Raw genomic sequence first — 21,437 nt, 5'->3', positions numbered from 1 at the left:
CGCACACCAGAGGTACAGTCCATAATCACGACAGTCAAGTTCACTTCCGGGTCGGGGACACGAACAATATCGAGGGTGATTCTACCCAGAACCTGGACACCACACGTACCCGTGTGTTACACTGTGAAATATTTCCTTCACTTCACGATTTGGACCATGGATTGGTCTTTATGACAGACTCATTGAAGTTTGGCGTCCCTTCATGACAGATTGTATTGAACTACTTCATCTGAACCACTAAGCCGTCATTCTCCTACTAATAGGTTACCCTGCCGGGTTGGAATTATCACCGGACTAGGGCCCTTACAGATGAGGATCCAGCCATTGAGCCCTGAAGAGTTATAGTGTCTAGATTTGTATAGACCTATAACGAAACACGTGTCGGCTGGCTGTGAATTTCTACTGGTGTGACGATCAAATAAAAGGAGATATACATCATTGAACCTACGTTGGACTTTTGTTACTGTGAATCATATAAAGCAGCACTCTACTTGCTAGAGAACTCAAAATGCTCAGACTTTGCCTCCAGGTTTCCACATTCTCTATCCAAAGGCAATAGCCTATGGATGAACTGGTCAGAGATATTTGCTTTTCCGCCTCTCCCTCTCCTTCCGTTTCTGGTTCAGAAGCTCAGGCAGACATCTCTCATGCTAATTCTAGTGGCTCCCACATGGGCTCGTCAACCATTGTTCACCACTCTACTTGAACTGGCAGTAGTTCCACATACGAAGCTTCACCTCAATTCAAACCTTCTCACACACAACCATGAAGAAATCAGACATCCAAACCCTAGGGAGCTCAACTTAGCTATTTGGCTCCTGAAGTCATAGAATTTGGATACCTTAACATCCCACCATAATATATGACAATTCTTAAAGAAGCTAGAAAAAATACCACTAGTGCAGCAAAGTGGAAAAGGTCTGTGATACATTGTAATAAAAGCACAAATAATTAACTACATGCATCTATACAACATATTATTTGTTATCTTTTGCATCGACCGCGAGCAGGTTTATCCTACACATACATTCAACGATATCCATAGTTCCAGAAATTAAAGCTTTTATGGAAGACGTTAAAAGAATAACACCACACAGGGTTACCACCTGCACCTGCCTGGAACCTTAACATTGTTCTCACAAGGCTTATGGGTCCACCTTTTGAACTATTACAAAATTGTCCATTGCAATTTCTTTTGTGGAAGGTAGCCATTCTAATTGCTATCACTTCACTAAAACGTGTTGGTGAGCTACAGGGTTTAACCTTACAAGAACCTTTCTTTAAACTTCATAGTGATAGTGTTGTTCTTCGTACAAACCCAAAATTCCTTCCAAAAGTTGTCTCTGCGTTTCATATTAATCAATCAGTTGTTACCTGTGTTTTCCCTCAGTATCAGTAGCAGAAAAGGCTCTACATACACTTGATGTCAAAAGAGCACTATTGTATTATATTGATTAACAAAAGATTTTCGTAAAACAAAGCAACTTTTTGTTGCATTTGCTCTACCTCATAAAGGAAAACCTCTCTAAATCCAGTATTTCTAGATGGATTGTTACATATATTCAAACGTGCTATGTTAAAGCTAAAAGAACTTTAACTATACCTCCCAGAGCACATTCTACTTGCAAAATAGGAGCATCTATGACCTTATTAGGCAATATTCCCTTAGCTGACATATGTAAGGCAGCTACATGGTCCACAACACACACATTTACCAATCGTTGTGTGGATGTATTAGCACGTCAACAAGCTAATGTAGGACAGACAGTGCTAAAAACACTCTTTCAGACAACTGCAACACCCACCGGTCAGCCACCACTTTGGGAGAATACTGCTATACAGTCTATAGCAGAGCATGTGTATCTACAGCACACATGCCTCGAACAGATTATGTTACTTACCCCGTAAGCATCTGTTCTTGGCATGTAGAGCTGTAGATTCACATGTGCCCTCCCTCCTCACCGGACATCTGTGGTTGTTGCTGTTCTTCCTACTTATATACACATGGAAATCTCTATACTACACTTACTACATTCTCACCCTCTTGGCGGGAAAACAATCTAACAAAGGAGTCGATGCCCATGCGCACTATCACAGACAGAAGGAGCCATGACTGAAAAAGACTTCTTCGAAGAAAAACAACTTGCAAACATCCGTACCCAACACTAGATGACAGGAGAATGCACAGCATGTGAATCTACAGCTCTACATGCGAATAACGGATGCTTACAGGGTAAATAACATAATCCTTCAGGTAGAGACTTTAGCAACACTCCTCCCCATTCTGTGATTGGATTCAATCCATTAATAAGATCCCAAGCCTAATAATCTGCACACTGTATACCCATTTGCTTTTGAGATGCTGCCTCTGGGGGAGCGGGCAATCTTGATAGTAACTGAAGTTGGCACATGGGAGTGGCATCTGCATAGGCCCCATATGTCATTTCTGGTATAGAACAGTGTCAGTTCAGAGCTGTAAAGAGCCACCTTCTGTGGCACAGAGGTACTGCTGAAAAGTTTCTGATGCTTGGGGAATATTCCAAAGGTGGGGAATCTGCAGCTAGGTAGAATCTATAACAAAAAGAGCATTACTGAAGGCAACTAACGTATTTGTCTGAGCCCATCACTAGATCACAGGAGTATGCAGAGCATGTGAGTCTACAGCAGTACATGCTGCAAATAGATGCTTTTAGGGGTAAGTTGCATTTTCCTTTTGAAAGATTTTCTACATGTTAGGATGATGCATCTTAAAATGATATAACTTGACTGACCACTGCAACAGGGTTAAGTCTCTGATTCACCCCTCTTAAGAGCTGAGGCTACAATCATTCTCCTTGAAGCAAGGACTCGAACACCAGCACTTAGTTTGACATTAATCACAATTCTGCACTTCATCTCAAATTTCTTAAGTTGATATACCATGTAAAGAGTCCAGGGGTTCTCTTATGAGTGAACAGGGGCTTGCTATGCATTTTCAAAGTGCTCTATTAGGGGGTTGTATGGTCAAGCAGCCTTAAGCTTAAGCTTAACACAGAGGAGTGCAAGACATTTGCAAATATACAATGATCAATAAATGACATACAAAACTCACAAAGGAAATAGCAAGTATATTTATATGTTTAGGCATCAGAGATAAATCGTTCAGACAAGTTCTTTCTTATATATAAATTCTTTTCACTTTAAAAAGTAGACACTTGGTGCTATTTTTGAGTTCTGCAATGTTATCTTATGGAAGAACAAGTTCTGCAAACAAGTATGGTACGCCGACTTACAAGACCAGTGTCCAGGAGTTAAGGTGAGTGTTGGGCAAGGTCCAAGCAGCACTAGCTGTACACCACCAGCGGCACTGGGACGACTGGGTGCAGAACAGCGCCGGGAGCCCAATGTGTTTCAATGGCGATCGGTCACTGCGGAAAGAGGCTGCCGGCTATGGCCAGTGGGGATGAACCAGTAAGTGGGTTCTGATGGAAACATCTGCCTGTGAATTACTCACATTTTGAATTACCCCAATGCGCAGCATTCCACAGAAACGTTCTCTTCAGCTGTCCCACAATCGACGAGGACGTCACAATGGAACAGCTCCGGACTTGACTCCACGTGACGTCGTCAGAGCCATAGGAAGGCCTTGTTGGCCTGCTGACTTCTGTTCTCTTTTTTCCATAGAGTTGATTCGTAATTTTTTTTTACGGTCTCCATTTCTGGGAGTTTTCTTCGAAGCTGTTGCTGCGACTTTGTTGCCTTTGAAGATGACTCCTCCTATAAAGTTGGGATTCTAGCTGTGCAGGGATTGCGGGGGCCAGATGTCCATCACTGACCGCATGAAGATTGTTTGTGATGCTTGTCCTCGGATCATGACGTCGGGACTTACTCTTCGTGCAAATGGATGAATCTGAAGGCCCTGCAGGAGAGGGAGGCCAAGTTATTCATGGCCAAAGCCAAGAGACAGAAGAGGGGTCGCAGGAGATCCTGGACCCAGTCGAAATCGCCAATGCCTCATACTTCTAAATCCTCCTGGAAGCGGCGCCATGGTTCTCGGCATCACTCTTCATAGAATGTGACTTCCGAAGTCGGTGTCTCAGAGTCCTAGGCGGCGTCGCAGAGATTAAATATCCCCAACACCTTCTCCAGGGTGTCTCCAGCTACGTCTCCAGCACCGAGGACTGTTACTCTTTCCACTCAGAGGAATGTTATTCCTCCTCATGCGCCAAGGTCTGCGACTCCACCTCTGGCACCAAGAACTCCGACTCCACAGCTTGAGCTCAATTTGGTGCCTCCCCGTACGGCTCCAGAGTCCTTAGTCTCGGATCTGTCATATGCAGCATTCCCGACTCCGTGATTGGATACGTCTCATTTTTTAAAAGCTATGTTTTGCATTTTCGCAAGGGCTGCAAATCCATCTGCTGCTCCTGCCCGCCCCATGGTTCCACTTGCATACTCTCTTGGAGGGTTTCCCCCTCATTTTCCCTAGGCACTTTTAATCTCTTTATGCCTGTGATTCCAGGTAGTTGGCCTCCACTGGCTCCGAGGCTGCCTGCGTTGTTGCATTTTCAAGAGGGTCATAGCCCTTTGGATGGTTCATCTCTGGCGCTGTCTGGATCAGATCCGGCTCAACCTCATCTGACTTCATTCCCTGTTCCTTTGGATGCTCCTGCGACGCCAGCTCCGATATCACTGGCCCTGCTTCTGGCGCTGCCGATACCAAGGGTGAGATCTCAGAGTGAGGCTCAAAGTCTGGTGGAAGAGGGAAAATACCAACAGGGGCATGAGGGAGCTGAAGAAGGGGGGATTGTGGACCTTGACCCCCAGTTTGAGGAATTACAAGAAGCAAATGTTCTGAATACCTCCCTGAGGGTGTACCACCTCCTGAGGTGACTTCATACCATGCAGTTATTTGTAAGGCTGCGGATATTTTGAAGTTGCCACATCCCACAGCTGAACTGAAGTCTAATGTCCTCATTGAGGTTCTGTAATCCTCAGCTTCTGCATCAGAACCATTGTTGCCCTTTTATTGAGTTTTTGAATGGGCCAACTTTAGAAGTCTGTCAGAAACCAATGTCCTCTCCTGCAGTTTCCAGGATAGTGGCTGGAAGATACACGGTTGCTCCGGCGGATCCGGATTTTTTTATCTTCCCATCCTTCACTGGAATGCCTATTTGGCCAAGCTTCTTGCTCATCTAAATTATCAGCAGGGTCCTTTCCAACTACGCCTGCTGAAAATCCAAACGAATGGAGCAGTCTGCCAAAAAGGTTTTTTCATCTGGGCGTAGGGCCTCGAAGTCTACAAATGACATGTGTCTTTTGAGACGTTACATTCACAGCCTCATGGGTTTGGCTAAAGAGGTCATCCTGAAATTGCCTACAGATGACCAGGGGCATTTTTCTGAGCTTCTGATGGATGCACAGATGGCTGCCCATCGGATAATTTAGTCTGGGCTGGATATGGCGGACTGTGTGGCTAGAGCATTGGGGTTTTCTGTGGCGACGAGAAAGCTTGCTGGTTAACGGGTTCAGGTTTTTCGCCCGATGTTCAAGCTACATTGCTGGATTTGTCCTTTGATGGGTCCCGCTTGTTTGGAGCTCAGGCTGACTCTGCTCTGCAACGCTTTAAGGACAGCAAGCCAACAGCAAGATACTTGGGTCTACAGACCCAGCTCAGGGACTTTAGACAGTGCCTCGTGTTTTGGGGCTTTGCTAAGAACTTGTCCTTTCATGGCAGACAAAAACTCCAGCAGCAGATAAATCCTCTTTACAAATCCTACAGGGTAAGGGGCGGGGTTCTGCCTGGCAGCAAGTCTCCTCCTCTGCCTCTCCAACCGTTGTTGCAGGTAAGTAGCCCTTGCTCCGCCATCTTAGAGCATGCTTGTCCTATGGGAGGACAGGTGGCCTATTTTCTACATCATTGGAGGTCTGTCACTACGGACCTCTGGGTTTTAAACATTTAGAGAGTTTCCACCTCCTTTTCCTCCCCATCAGGGCCTTTGGTCGGAAGAGCATCTTCTGCTTCTCCAGCAGGAAGTACTGTTATAGCTTCAAAAGGGTGCAATCAAGATAGTTCCAGTGCAGGAAACGGTCAAGGGGGGGCCACTCCCAATACTTCCTGATTCCCAGAAAGGATGGTCATTTATGATCGATTTTTTTGTATTTATTTATTTTTACCTCAGGATTTTGCATTTTTGCCTCAAACAGAAGAATTTCAAAATGTTGATCCTGGCACAGGTTCTTTTCACGCTGGAGAAGGAAGACTGGATGGTGTTGATCGATTTACAGGATGCTTATTTTTCCATTCGTATTCTGAATTCTCATCAGAAGTACCTCCATTTTACGGTAGGGGCTCAAACATTACCAGTTTGCGATCCTTCCATACGGTCTTACTTCCTCACCTCAGGTCTTCACAAGGGTGATGCGGGTGGTGGCAGCACATCTCAGAAGGTCGTCGATTCCTGTGTTTCCCAATCTGGATGACTGGCTGCTCAAAGCGAAGTCACCAGAGATAGTGTTGCATCATTTGCAGGTAACACAGCTATTGTTCAGCTTGTGATTTTCGATCAACATCACCAAATCTCAGTGGGTGGCGCCTCAGTACAACCTTTTCATAGGGGAGTACTGGACACTACTGTGAGTCATGCCTTCCCGCTTCCACAGAGGTGTCGGGACATCCAGGCTATGATTCCACTGTTTCAGAATGGAGTGTCCGTTCCAGTCCAGAAGGTCTTGTTCCTGCTCTGTCTGTTTGCTTTCTGCATTCTGTTGGTCAACCATGCACGTTGGCCTATGAGGGCCCTCCAGTGGTGCCTCCGCAAGCAGTGGTTTCAAGAGAACCACAAGCAGTGGTTTGGAGGGAAGATGTAGCCTTTCGGCTAGAGTGGTCGACTTCGCAGCTAGGAAACCAGGTTTGAGTCTGCGCAATGATGCTCACCATCCTTGATTCTGGGCAAATCACGTAACCTCCCCGTGCCCAACAAATAAAATGAATGTGTCCTTGTGTAGCGAAACTGGTGCTCATGTAAAGCGCTCTGATACCCGATATCTTCGGGTCTAGTTTGCGCTTGATAAAACTCTAAAAAAAAGCACACACAAAAAAAAACCACAGTGGAGATCCCGAGGAATTAGTCAGAATCTCCAGAGAGACTGCAGCGGATCTGCAATGGTGGCGTGCTTCAATCAACCTGTCTCAAGGGAAGCCGTTTTACCCCCCTCCTCCGGTGGCCACTGTGATAACGGATGCCTCCACTCTAGAGTGGGGAGCTTATCTGGGAAATCTGTAGGTCGAAAGGCTTTGGTCTCCAGAGGAAAAATTGTTACACATCAATCTTTTGGAATTGCGGGCGATACGTTTGGCTCTCAAGGCCTTCCTTCCTTCCTTCCTTCCTTCCTTCCTTCCTTCCTTCCTTACAACAAGCCTCCTTTTACATTTTTACAAGCAGATAAGATCTTTCTACCCTCCCCCTCACCCTTCTAAGTAGGAGGAGAGACTTCATCTCCTGGACCCCAAGAGGGCAGTGAGCTTCTACGTGGACAGAACCAAGGACTTCAGGCTGGATGATAAATTCTGCATAGTATATGTGGGAAAGATTAAGGGCCTTTGGTCCTTTTCTCCAAGGTCCAGGGGGACGTGTGCCGGGCTGTCCTTAGGCGTCGGGTTTTTCCTTACCGGGGCATTCGCGGTTGTGGGGGCCTGCGTGCAGAGGCTGCAGGCGACACTGGGGAGTCCAGCAAGGGTGAAACCACAATGGACTTTAGGGCTGGGGGACCTTGTTGAAACCAGTTGCCCACTTCAGCTCTGGCCAGAGGTGAGGAGTGCAGCGGTGCCTTCAGGTGTCAGGTTTTTGCAGTTCCGGAGGCCTCCAGAGTCTTCTGTCTCTGAGTTTCCTCAGAACTGGTCAGCTGTTCACAGGATGTCTTGACTCTATCGAAGGCAGACAGTCCTCCCAGGTTTCTGGAGTCAACGGCTGCAGGATGAGTCGACTTTGGCACAGTTTTCGGTGAGGGATGCAGAAAGGCCGGCGGGGCTGGTACCAGGTCAGCTGCTTCTTCTCTCCTTTTCTGATTTTCCTGCTCTACGGTGTCCTCTTCTTAGGTCATAAGGATCTGCTTCTCTGGTGTCGGGGGCTCCCCAAAATGCTGAATTTAGGGGCATTCACTCTGGGAAGTGGGCATAACCCTGTCTCAGGATTCCGAAGTATGCCATCACAAATTTGGCTACCTCACAATAGCCTACCTTAGGGGTGGTACTAGCCTGGAGGTGTCACGCCTACCTGAGTAGCTAATTTTCCTGCTTGTCCAGGTGCCAATGGGTCCTTGACAAAGGGTGGGTGGTGGCTTTCTCTTTTGTGAAGCTTGCCGGCCCAAGGAGGCTAATCAGCAGGTCATCCTGTAGGAGGGGGTGTTAAACCCTCTTTCCGGACGGGCCTTAGTTCTGGCTCTGCTGAGAGAAAAGGCTCTCACCCTAGTAGGTCAGAACAGCATCGCGGGTGGCAGGCTGGCAGAAACCAGTCATCCTGTACAGCAGAGGCTGGTAGGTTTTCAGGGAGCACCCCTAAAGTGCCCTTTGAGTGCATGTATTAGTAAATCCGACACTGGCATCAGTGTAGGTTACTAATATGAGATGGTTGATGCCAAATATTCTTATTTTCAGTGAAGCCTTCATGTAGCTTTGCAACTCATTTTCACCAGTGTCCAGCACGTTTTAAAATGGCTTAGGTCTGTCAGACCTGTTGTAGGGATGACTTACAAATATTACATGCAGTGTTAGAGGACATGGCACACAGGGATGTGTGATATGAAGTGTTTTTCCTGCACCAAGACATGCAGCCTGCTATAGCTACCCTGCATGAGCTTGGTGAGGGGTCCCTTAGGGTGGCACAATCCATGCTTCTTCCCTTAGAGACCCTCTTTAGTACCTCAGGCCCTAGGTACCAGAAGTACCATGTACTAGGGACTTACAGAAGGTGCTAAACGTTTTGCCAATTGTGGAAAAAAAACCTCTTTAGAGAAAGAACACTTGTACTGGTGACCTGGTTAGCAGGAACCCAGTACACTTCAGTCAAAGTTGCGTCAAATACTTGGGAAAAAGTGGGGGGTACTGTAATAAAAACCCAGTTTCCTATACTCTCCATATGCACACTGTAAAGTGCCTAATGGTTCAGTAGGGATTTATGCGGAAATAGGGTGTATTATGTGGAGTGTGTGAGGAAACAGTCTTTTTTGCAGGTTTCACCCCACTGCCCCCATTTTGATTGCTAGATCCTGGTGAAATGCCCTGAGTCCTGCTCATCAGGAATCGGCACATGGTTGAATAAATTATACCCAATTGGCATAGCTTAACGTACATGTAAGTTCTCAGTATATGGTACCAGGGGTACCTAATGCCTGTAAGTTACTGTCACTTGTAATCTACAGCATTAAGTGTGCCACTACAAACTTGACAAATTAAAACATGTCCCCCAGACTGCCACCTGGACTATTGGTCACCGTGCAAAACTAATCCCTTCTTTTAGCAATATGTTTTGTCTGGAAGAGCAAATTGCAGTTTCATGGCTTTCCCTGGTCCAGCAGGCTCTGGTGCAATTTATGACAACTGAGTCTCAGTCTCCTGGGCTGTGCTGCGATGAGGAGCGACGATTTGGCTATATGGGCTACCAACTCTTACAGGCAGACTTATTCAGCTTTTATGGTCCTGTGCTGCGAACAGGAAGTCAAATAACTGACTCTTGGAGTCTCTGCTTCTGGCTGGAATGAGGGATGACTTCTCCACTAACAGGACACCACATGCACAATGCTATCTACACTAAACTAAGAAGTGGCAGGTGCAGTCCAACTTCAGTGCAGCCTATTCTTTGACAGTTTCAGGGTCTGAATGGCACTATTTCTTCTTTCCTCTTCTCCATTCCAAGCAAAATCTAAGTTCTGAGTGTCAATGGTGCCCCGTTAATGCCTAGAAAAAGCCTTTAGACGGTGTCACAGTCACTAGCCGATGAGCTATTTGGTTCCATACTGCCTGAATGCAATTTCCTGTGAAGTGTGACATCTATCTCAGAGGCTGAATTCTGCCCACTCCCAAGATGGCCGAACTCCTCTCTTGGTGTGTGCAGCTTGGTAGTCCACCCTAGAGGTGTCACTATCTAAGGGCTACATGCCCATGGGAAAACCGGTTTGGTTATTGTTTTCTCTCTCTGATGCCACTGTCAGCCTGTGTACCTACACAACGGAGCCGCCTCGCCCATATAATCTTGCCAGTAGCCCTTTAAAGATGGCATCCCTTTGAAGTTCTGCTTTTGTGCCAACACGTCATGTGGCTTCCTGTCCTGTGGAGGTAACACATCCTCCAGTGGCAGGCCTCTATTGCTACCTTTCCTGGAAGTCGTTCACATGTGTCCCCAGGAGGGCAGAAGGCTGTTTGTAATTACATTCCTTGAATGCAACAACCATTGGAAACCTTGAGCAACAAACTCTGCAACTTACAAAAGTTGCACTTTGCTCATCCGTGACATTAAATTTAATTCAACCATATGATCTGATTTAATGCACTGATTTTTTTTATACCTTGAAGTACCCACTTTAGTAGTCCCATTCAGTAGTTAGCAGGGTTGAAGTATCAACCTGTAACTCTATACTTGCTTATTGGCCTACACACCTCTCTCATAGTAAAAACAACAGTTGTGATTTTCTACTGGTAGAACATGTGAAACACATGTTCCACTCTTTAATATGCTGCAACCGTGCCTTAGTACTCGATAGGCCAGCTGCAAAGGTGCCTTATGCATATTAAAAATAGGATTTCCCATTGTTTTAAATGGCACAGTCGAGCAAACAAGTGGTCTAACTGGCCCCAGTGGCAGGCTGGGAGACACGTTTTACCTTTATCACACTCTGAGTGGCACAACAAGTGCTACAATTCCAGATGGTGGTGTTGAGGGGGCATTTTAACTTGCCACCTCTTAATAGTCGTGGTGCTATATACAAAGAAGTTATAAGTAAGTTAAGGGTATGCCAATTGGGGGTAGCCGATTAAACATATACTTTTAAGGGTCAGAGCACATGCACTGAGCCCTGATCAGCAGGGTTCAAGACATTTCAGAGATATTACACCAATGCCTAGCATTCAAAATAGGGGAAAAAAGTGGGGGTGAACCTGCAGAAAGAATTACAGAATTTTATTTACCAGCACTGTGCTGTCACATTGATGAGCAGGACTATGCACAGACTCAATCCTTCTCCCCTCACCGTAACTTCCTGGGCATAGCTACAGCTTAATTCTAGGTTGGCACAACTCTGTAGCATGTGCACCTCGTTTGCCTTCACATCAGTCATCACCTTCTGTTATTCTTCACCACCAGAGATTCAATTCCTTATTGCATAGTTTGCCAAGTTCTACTACTGACTCAAACACCTGTTTAAGAATGTGTTCAATGTGAATATCTTCTTTTTTGAATCCTATTAGCCTGTTAATATATTCAAAGAATACTTAAACTACAATCTTTATTTCTTTTTGACTGAAATCTTGTATTTACTGATGAAATATAGTTTTTTTCTGCTGAAGTTTTATTTTTTATTATAAAAGTTATTTGTACTTTTTAATATATTTTTTTTTTAATTGTGACATATTCAGAGCACTTACTTTTCTGAAGAATGCAACTTTGCTGCTTAATCCATGTTATCAAAGGTGAGCTAAGAATATTTTATGCAAAGCACAGTTTGTAATTGTAATATTGGACTGTGGGGCTAGCCAAACATGTATGTACTGTACTTATTGTTTATAATCTCCTTCCCCTTTAAGGACCACACCAACTAAAATACAACCAAATATGTGCAAATTATCAGGTACATTTTTTTTTATAGGGTAATATTGGATCTTCAAACTGGGGTCTCAACCTACTTCAAGAGGAGAATGTGATTCCAGATATTATAGCTCTGGCACAGCATTGTGAGGTTCTCTCTGTTAGGGGGTATGTATGTTTATCTTACTATTAAATTTAACTTTCTTGAGCATTTTTTAAAAACACAAACCACATTTTGTAATGTAAGGATACCTTGACTTGTTTCTGATACTTTCGCAGTATTATTTGCAGAGCACAGCATTTAGTGTTTATAATGATGTCTGTTGGAGAGTTCATTGAAGGTATGCTCTTGTGTGCTTTGGTTGATCCACCAACTTTTTCTGTGATCACTAGTACCCAACATTTTCTTCTGAAGGTGTTGCTGTCTCAGTGCTCTAGGAATACCTGTTGCACCATTTATTATCATTGGTGTAATCTTAGTTTATCTCCAGTTTACTTAAAGTTAATGACAAAAAAGAAAGTTATTGGCATTTTTTTTTCCTGAAGATACCAATCAGTATATATATCTCTGGTTACTAACACTATAATACAGCTAAACATTGTTATGTGGATGTTGAACACTAATGATATTGCACAAAATGATTAATTTAAATTCCTTACCCACATCATGTGGCATGCAGCAGTCTAAGATTTGCCTCGAGTTTCTTTGGAACCTATAGGAGGCAGTAGTGTTGAGCTTATTCCTCATTTATTGATTCATTGCATAAATCCTACTCGTCTTCTTTATTATTAGTATCTGATAGAGACATCTAGCTGCAGATTCCTTATCTTCAAATTCTCCCCAGGCACCAGACTGGATCTCAAAATGTTCTCAGCAGTACCTCCGGGTGTCGGTGGCGGGCATCCAGCAACTCTGCAACAAACGCTGTCTGCGGAATGACTTCAATGTAGTAAATATACACCCTTCCCTGATGCGCTAATGTCAGTTCCTTCTTTTCCGCGCTAACAGGAGGATCCGCACTGCAGTTCCTCTGGCCATTTTTGGCCTACCTGATGTTTTTTTTATCAACGAAGCAGTGTGCCTTTCGATAATGTCATCGGGTTCAAGCCTTGTGGGTCCTGAGGTTGACAAATGTCCGCCACGGATCCTCACTCGATTTGCATGTGGTGTCTGGGCGAGCACCATGACTCAGACGAGTGCGACTTCTGTCAACAGCTCTGACCGAAAGCACGCAAAAAAATCACATGACGCTCGTGGCGGCATGGATGTCAGTCTTTGAGGTCTTCTCATCATCGTAGGTCGCCTAAGTGTTCTAGGGACCGACCGCCCCATCTGTTCAAGGAGCTGTTCCTGCATTCATCTTTGGCTTCGGGGGCAAGTTTCGGCACTAACAGTCAAAGTCACGGTGCCTCCCGTCTTTGTCGCCTACCTCTCGATCCCCACTCTTTTGTTGAAGTTCCGAGACATGTGTCCGCCTTTCGTCTCCCCACCTATCCTGGGGCCGGGGCGTCTTTGACCTAGATGAAACAATATTCTCGATCTGTTCTTTCTATTCTTGAGTTGTAACCTTCCTCTGGAACGCCTTCAGGCCCCACGGCAGTGCATTAGGTCATGCCTGTATTTCCGCCTGCAGGTTCTTCCTCTGATTCAGGTCGACCTCTGGACACCTCAATGGCGCCACTGCACAACTCACGCCGCTCCCACCTTCAGCTCCTGCTTCTAGTCTACGGACTCCAATGTTGGCTTCGGACTCTTGCCTGCTGCCTCCGATGGTGGTGCCATTGCCGCAGATCGACGCTCCTTCCGACATTGAGGCGTCCCCTCCTCGTCATAGACTGACTTCTGTTATGTCTCAGACTACCTTTCTCTGGTTTTTCCTTTTAAGACCATTGTAGGAAACCTACCTTCCTATGTAGTGCACCACAATAGGATACACTGTGCAGAGAGGTTGGAGAACCCCTTGTTGGTTTGAAGTAAAGTCAAAAGTAGATAATACTAATGCTCTATTTTGTTTTAGTGTGGGTGAGCAGTTAGGGTTATCGGAGGGAATTGCGAAGCATTTGTTGTATTCACAGAGGCAATAAAAAGAACACACACTCAAGAATGAAGTTTGGACCGGTTTATAATAAAAAACAAAATAAATAAAAAATTACAGTATAGGTTTGCTTATATATTTTGCAATGGTTTGACATGGTATCTCTTGAACTTCATATGATACCCACCATCCACTATGTGTGTAAGTATTATTTACTGCTGGCTACTCTGATTCTAAGCAGGTGAATCTATGAAAGATACCCCAATACTGGATAAGAAAACGAGTTACTTGTAATGTAATGTAATGTAATGTAGTCTTGTAAAGCGCATGAATCACCCCTCATGGGGTATCTCCACGCTGTAGACCGCTGGGGAACCCGTCCTGGCTTTCCCTGTGAGATGGTCCTTACTGAGTATCTCCAAGGTGAAACCAGGCATCCCCGGCGTATGTGGAGGGCCGTTGTGGAGATGAGGCAAGCTAATGCCCAGAGTTGCCGAGTGTGATCCCTTGTTAGAGTAGGCACCGAGGCGAGAATTATCGAGTCCGCTGACCCTGGTACACGACCCTGCCGCGTCGGGAATTGAACCCTGGTCCCGGGCCGTTCTCTGCTTCCGGGTCTGCCGCCTCTAACCAGTGAGCCACACCACACCACTCCACTCCACACACTTACCTGTAACTTCAGTTATCCAGTTTTGGTATCTTTCATATATTCACATGCAACCTTCCCTCCTCCCCGGAGAGGCTTACCTTATAATTGTGGCATACTTATGGTCACTTGTGCTACGAAAATCTGAGGGTTTGTTTTTCTGTGGGGAAGGTTCTAGGAAGGGCTGCTGCCTGATTGGCTAGTTTCCAAGTTTGGTTCTTTTTGCAAAAGGACTAAGATTGGCTAGTGTAGTGACTTTGCTATCTACTAAAGCCTATTGTATGATGTTATTATGACTATAATGTATATATTGCATTGTACCGCAAGACTCCCACCTCGTCGGCGGGGATGATTCTAAGCATGTGAATCTATGAAAGATACCAATACTGGATAACTGAAGTTACAGGTAAGTAACTCGTTTTCTTGTCTTGCCACCTCCACAGATACTGGTATGCTCTCTCCCCCTACTGTGGCTATGGAGAAGGGGCTTCTTATGCTATTGTTGTGAAGAAGGGGACAGAGGTCCTTGGCCTGGAAGTGTGCTTGGTGCAAGTCAAGACTAATCTCTTAACTGGAGTGCTTCAGCCTGGGGCTTCCTCATCCGAACCCCTTTTGGCTTTTAATGAGGCACTAACAGACTCCTAGTCCAATCTTAGCACATGGGCTCTAATGACCAGTACTATAGCACACTGCCATCGCTCTGTTCGGGTGATCAACTTTTCCTCAGTCAACATCCTATCCCTGAGAGCTCGGTGGTCCAAGCCTCAAAGTCCCATGTCATTTGTCCCCAAACAGAGAATCCAAGAGGTTGGACGCACTTGGGAAGATGATGTTTTCTCCAACCAGCCTGACATTGCGGCCAGTGAAAAACATGTGCCTTTTTGTCTGTTCCTCGCACACCCATGCTCTCCCAGGTAGTGAAAGATGGGAGAGATGCAGCAAAGATCAGCATTAGTTGCGTTTTGGATACTACTGCCTCACTGGGTAGAGCGGTTTAGTCAATGGTGGCTTTGCGGCAACCCATCTGGCTGAGAACATCTGGCTTCTCTGGGATATCTAGGGTAACCTCGTAGACATTCCCTTCGATGTAACTCATCTCTTCAGAGAGAAGGCGGACTCTGCACCTGAGCGCGTCAAGGATTTGCGGGCTATGGCCAGGTCCTTGGGCCTCTCACTGACACCTAGTCCCCATTCTGCCCTTTGCCCCTTTCATGGTAATTGAAGGGGGTTTCAACTGCCTCAGGCATACCTTAGCCTTCGTCCCACACCGACTTCCCAAGTTGTGCAAGGACATGGACGTGGTACATTCTGAACTCGTCGGAATGGTAGTCGGAAGCCATCCGCCACTCTTTAGCTCACTTTGCCACCACAGCTATATGCAAATCAGTCTTGACCCTGTTCCTTATGGTAACAATCCAGCCCGACCTTCCAAGCCAGGTCTTCCCTGGACCAGAAACAAGCATCCTGGGACCGGTTTCGGGGTTACACCCCTCATCAACCTCATTTGGCAGTTCGGGCTGGACTGTTACCATGAGGAAGAGGGTCAAGACTGATTTGCATATAACTGGGTCTGAACTGGGGTGGGAAAGTGAGCTAAAGAACAATGATGGATTCAATCCAGATCTGTGACTTGGGGGTGAGTGTCTGAAAAGTTTCAGCGCTCCTTCCATCATCTCCTTGTTTGCTCTGTTTTGCCCTAAGTTGGCAGAGTATGCCCAGACGTGGGTTCCTTGCTCACTTTGCCACTGTATTCATGATGAGAGGTGTTACCCTAAAACAGGCCCCAGGATGCTTGTTTCTGGTCCAGGTAAGACCTGGCTTGGCAGTTTGGGCTGGACTGTGTCGATGTGGCACAGGGTCAAGACTGATTTGCCTATAGCTGGGTCTGAACTTGGGTGGTGAAGTGAGCTAAAGGACGGTGATGGATTCAACCCAGATCTGTGACTGGGGTAAGTGTCTGAAAAGTTTCAACGCTCCGTCCATCATCTCCTTGTGTTAGCTTTATTCCCTAGCTAAGAAGCAGCCTCCTGAGGGCATATGAACACATTCCACTGAGGGGGAAGCTGCGACCAAGGCGTTAAGTCATGGAGTGCCAGTCCTGAACAGTCCGGTCCGCAGTGACTGGCATTTCGCCCATTCAGTCGGGCAGTACTTTCTAGTCTAGTAACTTGTCCGCAGACCACCAACAGGAAGTATGGCTTGGGTATTGATTGAAAGGTAAGGAATCTTCAGCTAGAAGTTTCTAGCTGATGAACAAGTTACTTACTGTAGGAGACTGATTCAGTATATGGTATGTGCCTATTGGTGATACACCCTGCACTGCGTCCAGGCAGCCCTTAGTCATAGTGTAAAAGGTCCCTGATAACCAAAGCTCTCAAGGGGTAGCTGTGTAGAGCAGCGAAGACTTAACATGAGGGTGTAAAGCGGGTGCATTTACCACACAAGTCAGTCAGTGAGAGTCACACAGAAAAGAACCACACCAGTGTTAGAAAAATAGGTACTATTTATTACAACACAGGTCACTAAACTACTTTGGTATGTCTCCTAGTCGAAGGTATGCATACACAACAAATACATCAGCAAAACAGTTAAATAAATAGATGGTCCCGTATTGGGGGAGGGGGCATACCATATTCTAAGTAAGTGAAATGCGAAAGGGGTACCTAACCAAGAATACCACCCAAGGATCTATAGACCAGGGGAAACACTGATCCACCAAAGGTAAGTAACTAGGAGTCCCTAGGCATCCGAGTGCAGAGGTGATACCCCGTGTCCAGAGAACAACATGGGAAAGTCGTGGTTGGGATTTTCAGGATACAGGACCCTTCCTAGAGGGTCTTTAGGGAAACCCTTTGGAACCAGGGAGGTTGGAGAGTACCCACACATGTGAATACCCTGAGAAGCAGTATACCTACACCAGGGAGCTCGGGTGCATAGGTGTGAAGTGGTGTCAGAACCGAGGCATGCATTCCAGATGAGGAACACCAGAGTAGAGAGGAGGCAGAGTCCAAGCCATCCGGAGTCATCCAGGCGCACAATACCCACCCTTCTTGGGGATTCTACACGGTTGGATGGAGGTCTTGGAGTTGCAGCTGTGGAGACAAGATGATATAGTATCACATGAGCCGTCCACGTGCTGTCGCACAGTGGTCGACAAATTTCAGGAAGGTCAGTGGGCAGCAGGAACGCCAGAAAACCTTGCAAATACAGCAGATTCATTGCAGGTAGAGTTGCAGAAAGGAGTGCCAGCAAGGTCCTTGGAACTCACCCACCACAGGTTAAGTTAGGGCCGGCCCTCAGCATACAGGAGAGCCAGCAGGATTTGATTAAGACCCCAGAGGGACCCTCTTGCAGCAGGCACAGGGAGTCGCAGGGAGGCCTCAGCTGCACAGCAAAGCTGGAGGCCCACATTGCAAGAAATACAGTGACGACGTTGCTTTTGCAGTAGGTTGATCCTTGAGGCTGTGGCTTCCTGGAGCTTGGAGACTTCCGGACTGAAGAGTCAACAAACCTTGGTAACGGGAAGTAGACGAGGTGCACAGGGGTTCGGTTCCATTAGCTCCATGATGGTTTGAAGTTTTCCAAATTGCACAGAAGACGGGTCAGGACATGGGAGAGTCACCAAACCATCATCTGTGTTGTAGAACCTTGAAGAGTCCTTGGGGACAGGAGAATCCACAAGACGGTTGTAGTCCTGCAGGGAGTGTCTCCTTCACTCGAAGGGAGATTTCTTCTTGCTGTCCTTGATGCATGCAGAGTCCTTGTGACACTGGAGGACACACGGCCTCGGAGGTTGCAGTGTCTTTGCAGAACACAGGGACAAATTCACATAAGGGGACCTCATGTTAGTAGCTGTCTTGTCTTGGTTCCAGGTGAAGTGCTGCAGCAGAATCTAGTGTCAAGCTGCAGATTGGTGTTTGAAAGAGTCTTGCAGACGAATCTTACAAAGGAATCTTGGTCCAGATAAATCTAGGGTTCTACCCTCAGGGGAGCCCTTGAGTAACCCGGGAAGGGAGTTGGACAGCCTCTGAAGTGACCCACCTACCGTGGGGTGTCAGGGATCCTAATCTGGTGGACTGACCAGTCAGATGTTCCCAGGGACCTCAGCTTATCTTGCTTTCAAGATAGCCGAATCAAGAGGCCACCTGGCAGAGATCTAGGCATCTCCCTGGGGGAGAAGCTGGACAGGGGGTTGGGGGTATTCACTCCCCTGTCCTTTGTGTGGTTTCATGCATGTGCAGGAGCCAAGGGCTCCTGGACTGGGGCAAACCCGTTTATGCAAGGAAGGCATCAAATGTGCCTTTTAAAGCAGTATGCAGGCATGCAGCGCACCCCCACCCTAGCCTGGGGACATCTATTTCTAAAGGAGAGGTGGCTACATCTCTACTCTACAGGAAATCCTTTGTTCTATCTTCTCCTGCCAGTTAGGCTCATCAGCAGAGGGGCAGAAGAGTGTCCGGGGTCGGAAGCAACACTGGATAGACGCAGACACTTTAAGGCTAGTGGAAGAGGTGTGGCGCAGCGTCTAGGGTGCCTCACTCCAGTCCACAGGGTTCATGGTTCGATCCCTTGCTCCGGAGGCAGGTTAGCCCAGCACCATGTGACTCTGGGCAATAGCTTCCTTAATCTTCCGGATGGCCCCCTTCGCCAGGACACCTCCTTTGGAGGTAGCTGTGCGCTTCTCAAATGCTGGCATTTACATTTTACAGTTAAATATAGGAAGCCCCCCGAAGGAGCCACTGGTACATGGTATTAGGCAACTAACACTGGACTCTGTGAGTTAAGTGATTCCAACAAGTTTGATACCTAACATGACTAGGTTCGGGGATGCCATTATGTAGTTGGACATCTCGAGTTTGCCAGTGTCCACTACTGTGTGTCGATTTAGGATCCGTTTATAGATTTCCCGGTTTATGCCCTTATATAGACATAATTCGCATTGCCCTTATTTAGGCATGGAAATCCAGCCCTTATTTAGGCATTCTCCGTGCTAACCAAATACAGGCATGGCCACCTACATCCGTTCATCTATGTCACAACGTGTTCTTGGAATACCAGACTCTTAAGCCTCCAGGACTTCCCCTTGCTTGGATAATGATTTCTTCAAGAACTCATTTATTATGCATGAACATCTATTCCTTAGGGGTTCATTCATGACATTCTTATGCCCGGCTTTTAAGTCAATACTGGCATTCCAAAACACCCTCAAGGAATAAATGTACCTTCACTTGCCAAGGCAAACCACGGTACGGTTCACGGCTACTTACACGACACGGTTCGCCACGGAAAGTATGAAAGGAAGTCGAGTCCCTAACTGACGCACTGACCAGATGCTGCCATCCTCCTCGCAGAGAATCTAGCTCCAGTGTTTGACTCCCCTTGCGGGGTGTTCGAGATCGAGACCCCGAAAGTGATCCCAACCTCACTCATTCTAAGGTATGGAGCGGACTAGAACCTAGAGGGACTCTTGGCAAATCTTGGCAACTATAGCTAAACTAGACTATAGCTAAACAGCACCTACTTCTTCCCTGGTAGGATTATTTTAGAAGCACCAAATGATTATTTTAGCCTGTGTTATTTATGTATGTATTTTTATGAATATATGTCATAGCTACAAGCCTTGCTATTACAGTATTATTTTATCTTTCTGCAAACGCTGTTCGTATTATACTTCGCATTCTGTCTTACGATTGTAGCAGTTCATATCTCCTGCATGAGAAATAAACCCTTTTTTATTGAAACGCCCATCTCCATATTTCTGTGCAAACTCTGTAGTAACGAAGCATGCATGATTGACTGAGTGAAACGGTTATCTATTGTTTCCACGATTCTGAGATTGTTCCGATTCAAAGTTGTCATGTTTATGCTTTTGTCAGGAACTAATCCCTTTTTGTTAATTCGAGAAGTTTCTAGTGAACTCTGAGTTAGCTGGCACACCCAAGTAATTAAGTTTAATGTTCTCGATAGAGACATACTGACCTCAGTCCCATGTCAAAACTATAGTGTATATTATTCTAATGCGCAGAACCAATTTGGGATATAAAAACTACACTACATGGCGCCCAACGGTTTGACAAGGCACTAATTTAACATTAGATCGTGCTATTCTCAGAGAACTCTACTCATAATACTCCATATGACATCTGGAGTGGGTAGGGATAATATTCGCCGTAGCTGAGTAGGACGAACATCCTATGTGTTAGCTTTTTGGTTTGTTCAACGTTGAAGGATACAGTGTTCCAAAATATTGTGCACTCTATCTTTGTTCCCTTGAAACTTGCTCTGCAATTTTCATTAAACAACGTCTAATAACGAGACTAACAACAAAGCTGTACCCAACAATGTCGCTGTACTTTTTGATAATACAGGTTTTAATGATACCGATGAGAATGCTATAATCATTCCTCCAAATTTAAGGAGAGCCATCACTCTAAAACTTATAAAACATGGCCTAACACCAAGAGATGGTAGAGCAGTTTTTGTGATAGAGGCATATGAATTTCACCATACTGAGGTGTTCTACTCATGGATAGTATTCCCTGAATCAAATCCAGTAAATAAAACGTTTCACTTCTACAAAGAAGATGATCCACCCGAGGAATATATTCCTTTCAAGGATATAGAAATTCCACTCACATACCGGGAGCATGCTCTCTGGTTTAAAGGCGCCCTAAAACATAATCCACTAGGTAGACCAGGAGCAACATGGCCGGTTTTAGCCGGCTACACATCGCTGCCTGATATAGAAGCAATGTCAGACGAGGCAATACAAAAATTTATAGAATTACATAGTTAAATCACAACTGTCTGAAAGTCCTGAAAGGCCATTACAATACACAATCCTACCTCTACTAAAAAGAAGTGGGAAAATATTAAACAACATTCAAATGAGAAAGATTCTCAATCCAGAGCAAGGTCTCCTCAAAAGGAGCCCTCTGAAAGGAGGTATAACCTCAGGAATACGAATAATTTGAGAAA

At 45.8% G+C, this 21,437-nt stretch overlaps 1 protein-coding gene across 2 annotated transcripts in view; it reads left to right on the top strand.

Moving 5' to 3' along the window:
- The window catches only part of RICTOR (RPTOR independent companion of MTOR complex 2), a 1,569,237-nt gene that overhangs the window by 937,793 nt on the left and 610,007 nt on the right, over window positions 1-21,437 (top strand). For both annotated transcript variants that reach the window (XM_086960557.1, XM_086960556.1), the window contains exon 29: window positions 11,839-11,945. In XM_086960557.1, coding sequence (XP_086816683.1) covers window positions 11,839-11,945 — 107 coding nt within the window. The remainder of the gene's footprint in view (window positions 1-11,838; window positions 11,946-21,437) is intronic.

Source organism: Lissotriton vulgaris, chromosome 3_1, assembly GCF_964263255.1.
Source record: "Lissotriton vulgaris chromosome 3_1, aLisVul1.2, whole genome shotgun sequence".
Taxonomy (NCBI): domain Eukaryota; kingdom Metazoa; phylum Chordata; class Amphibia; order Caudata; family Salamandridae; genus Lissotriton; species Lissotriton vulgaris.
This window is presented reverse-complemented; position numbering and strand designations above follow the sequence as displayed.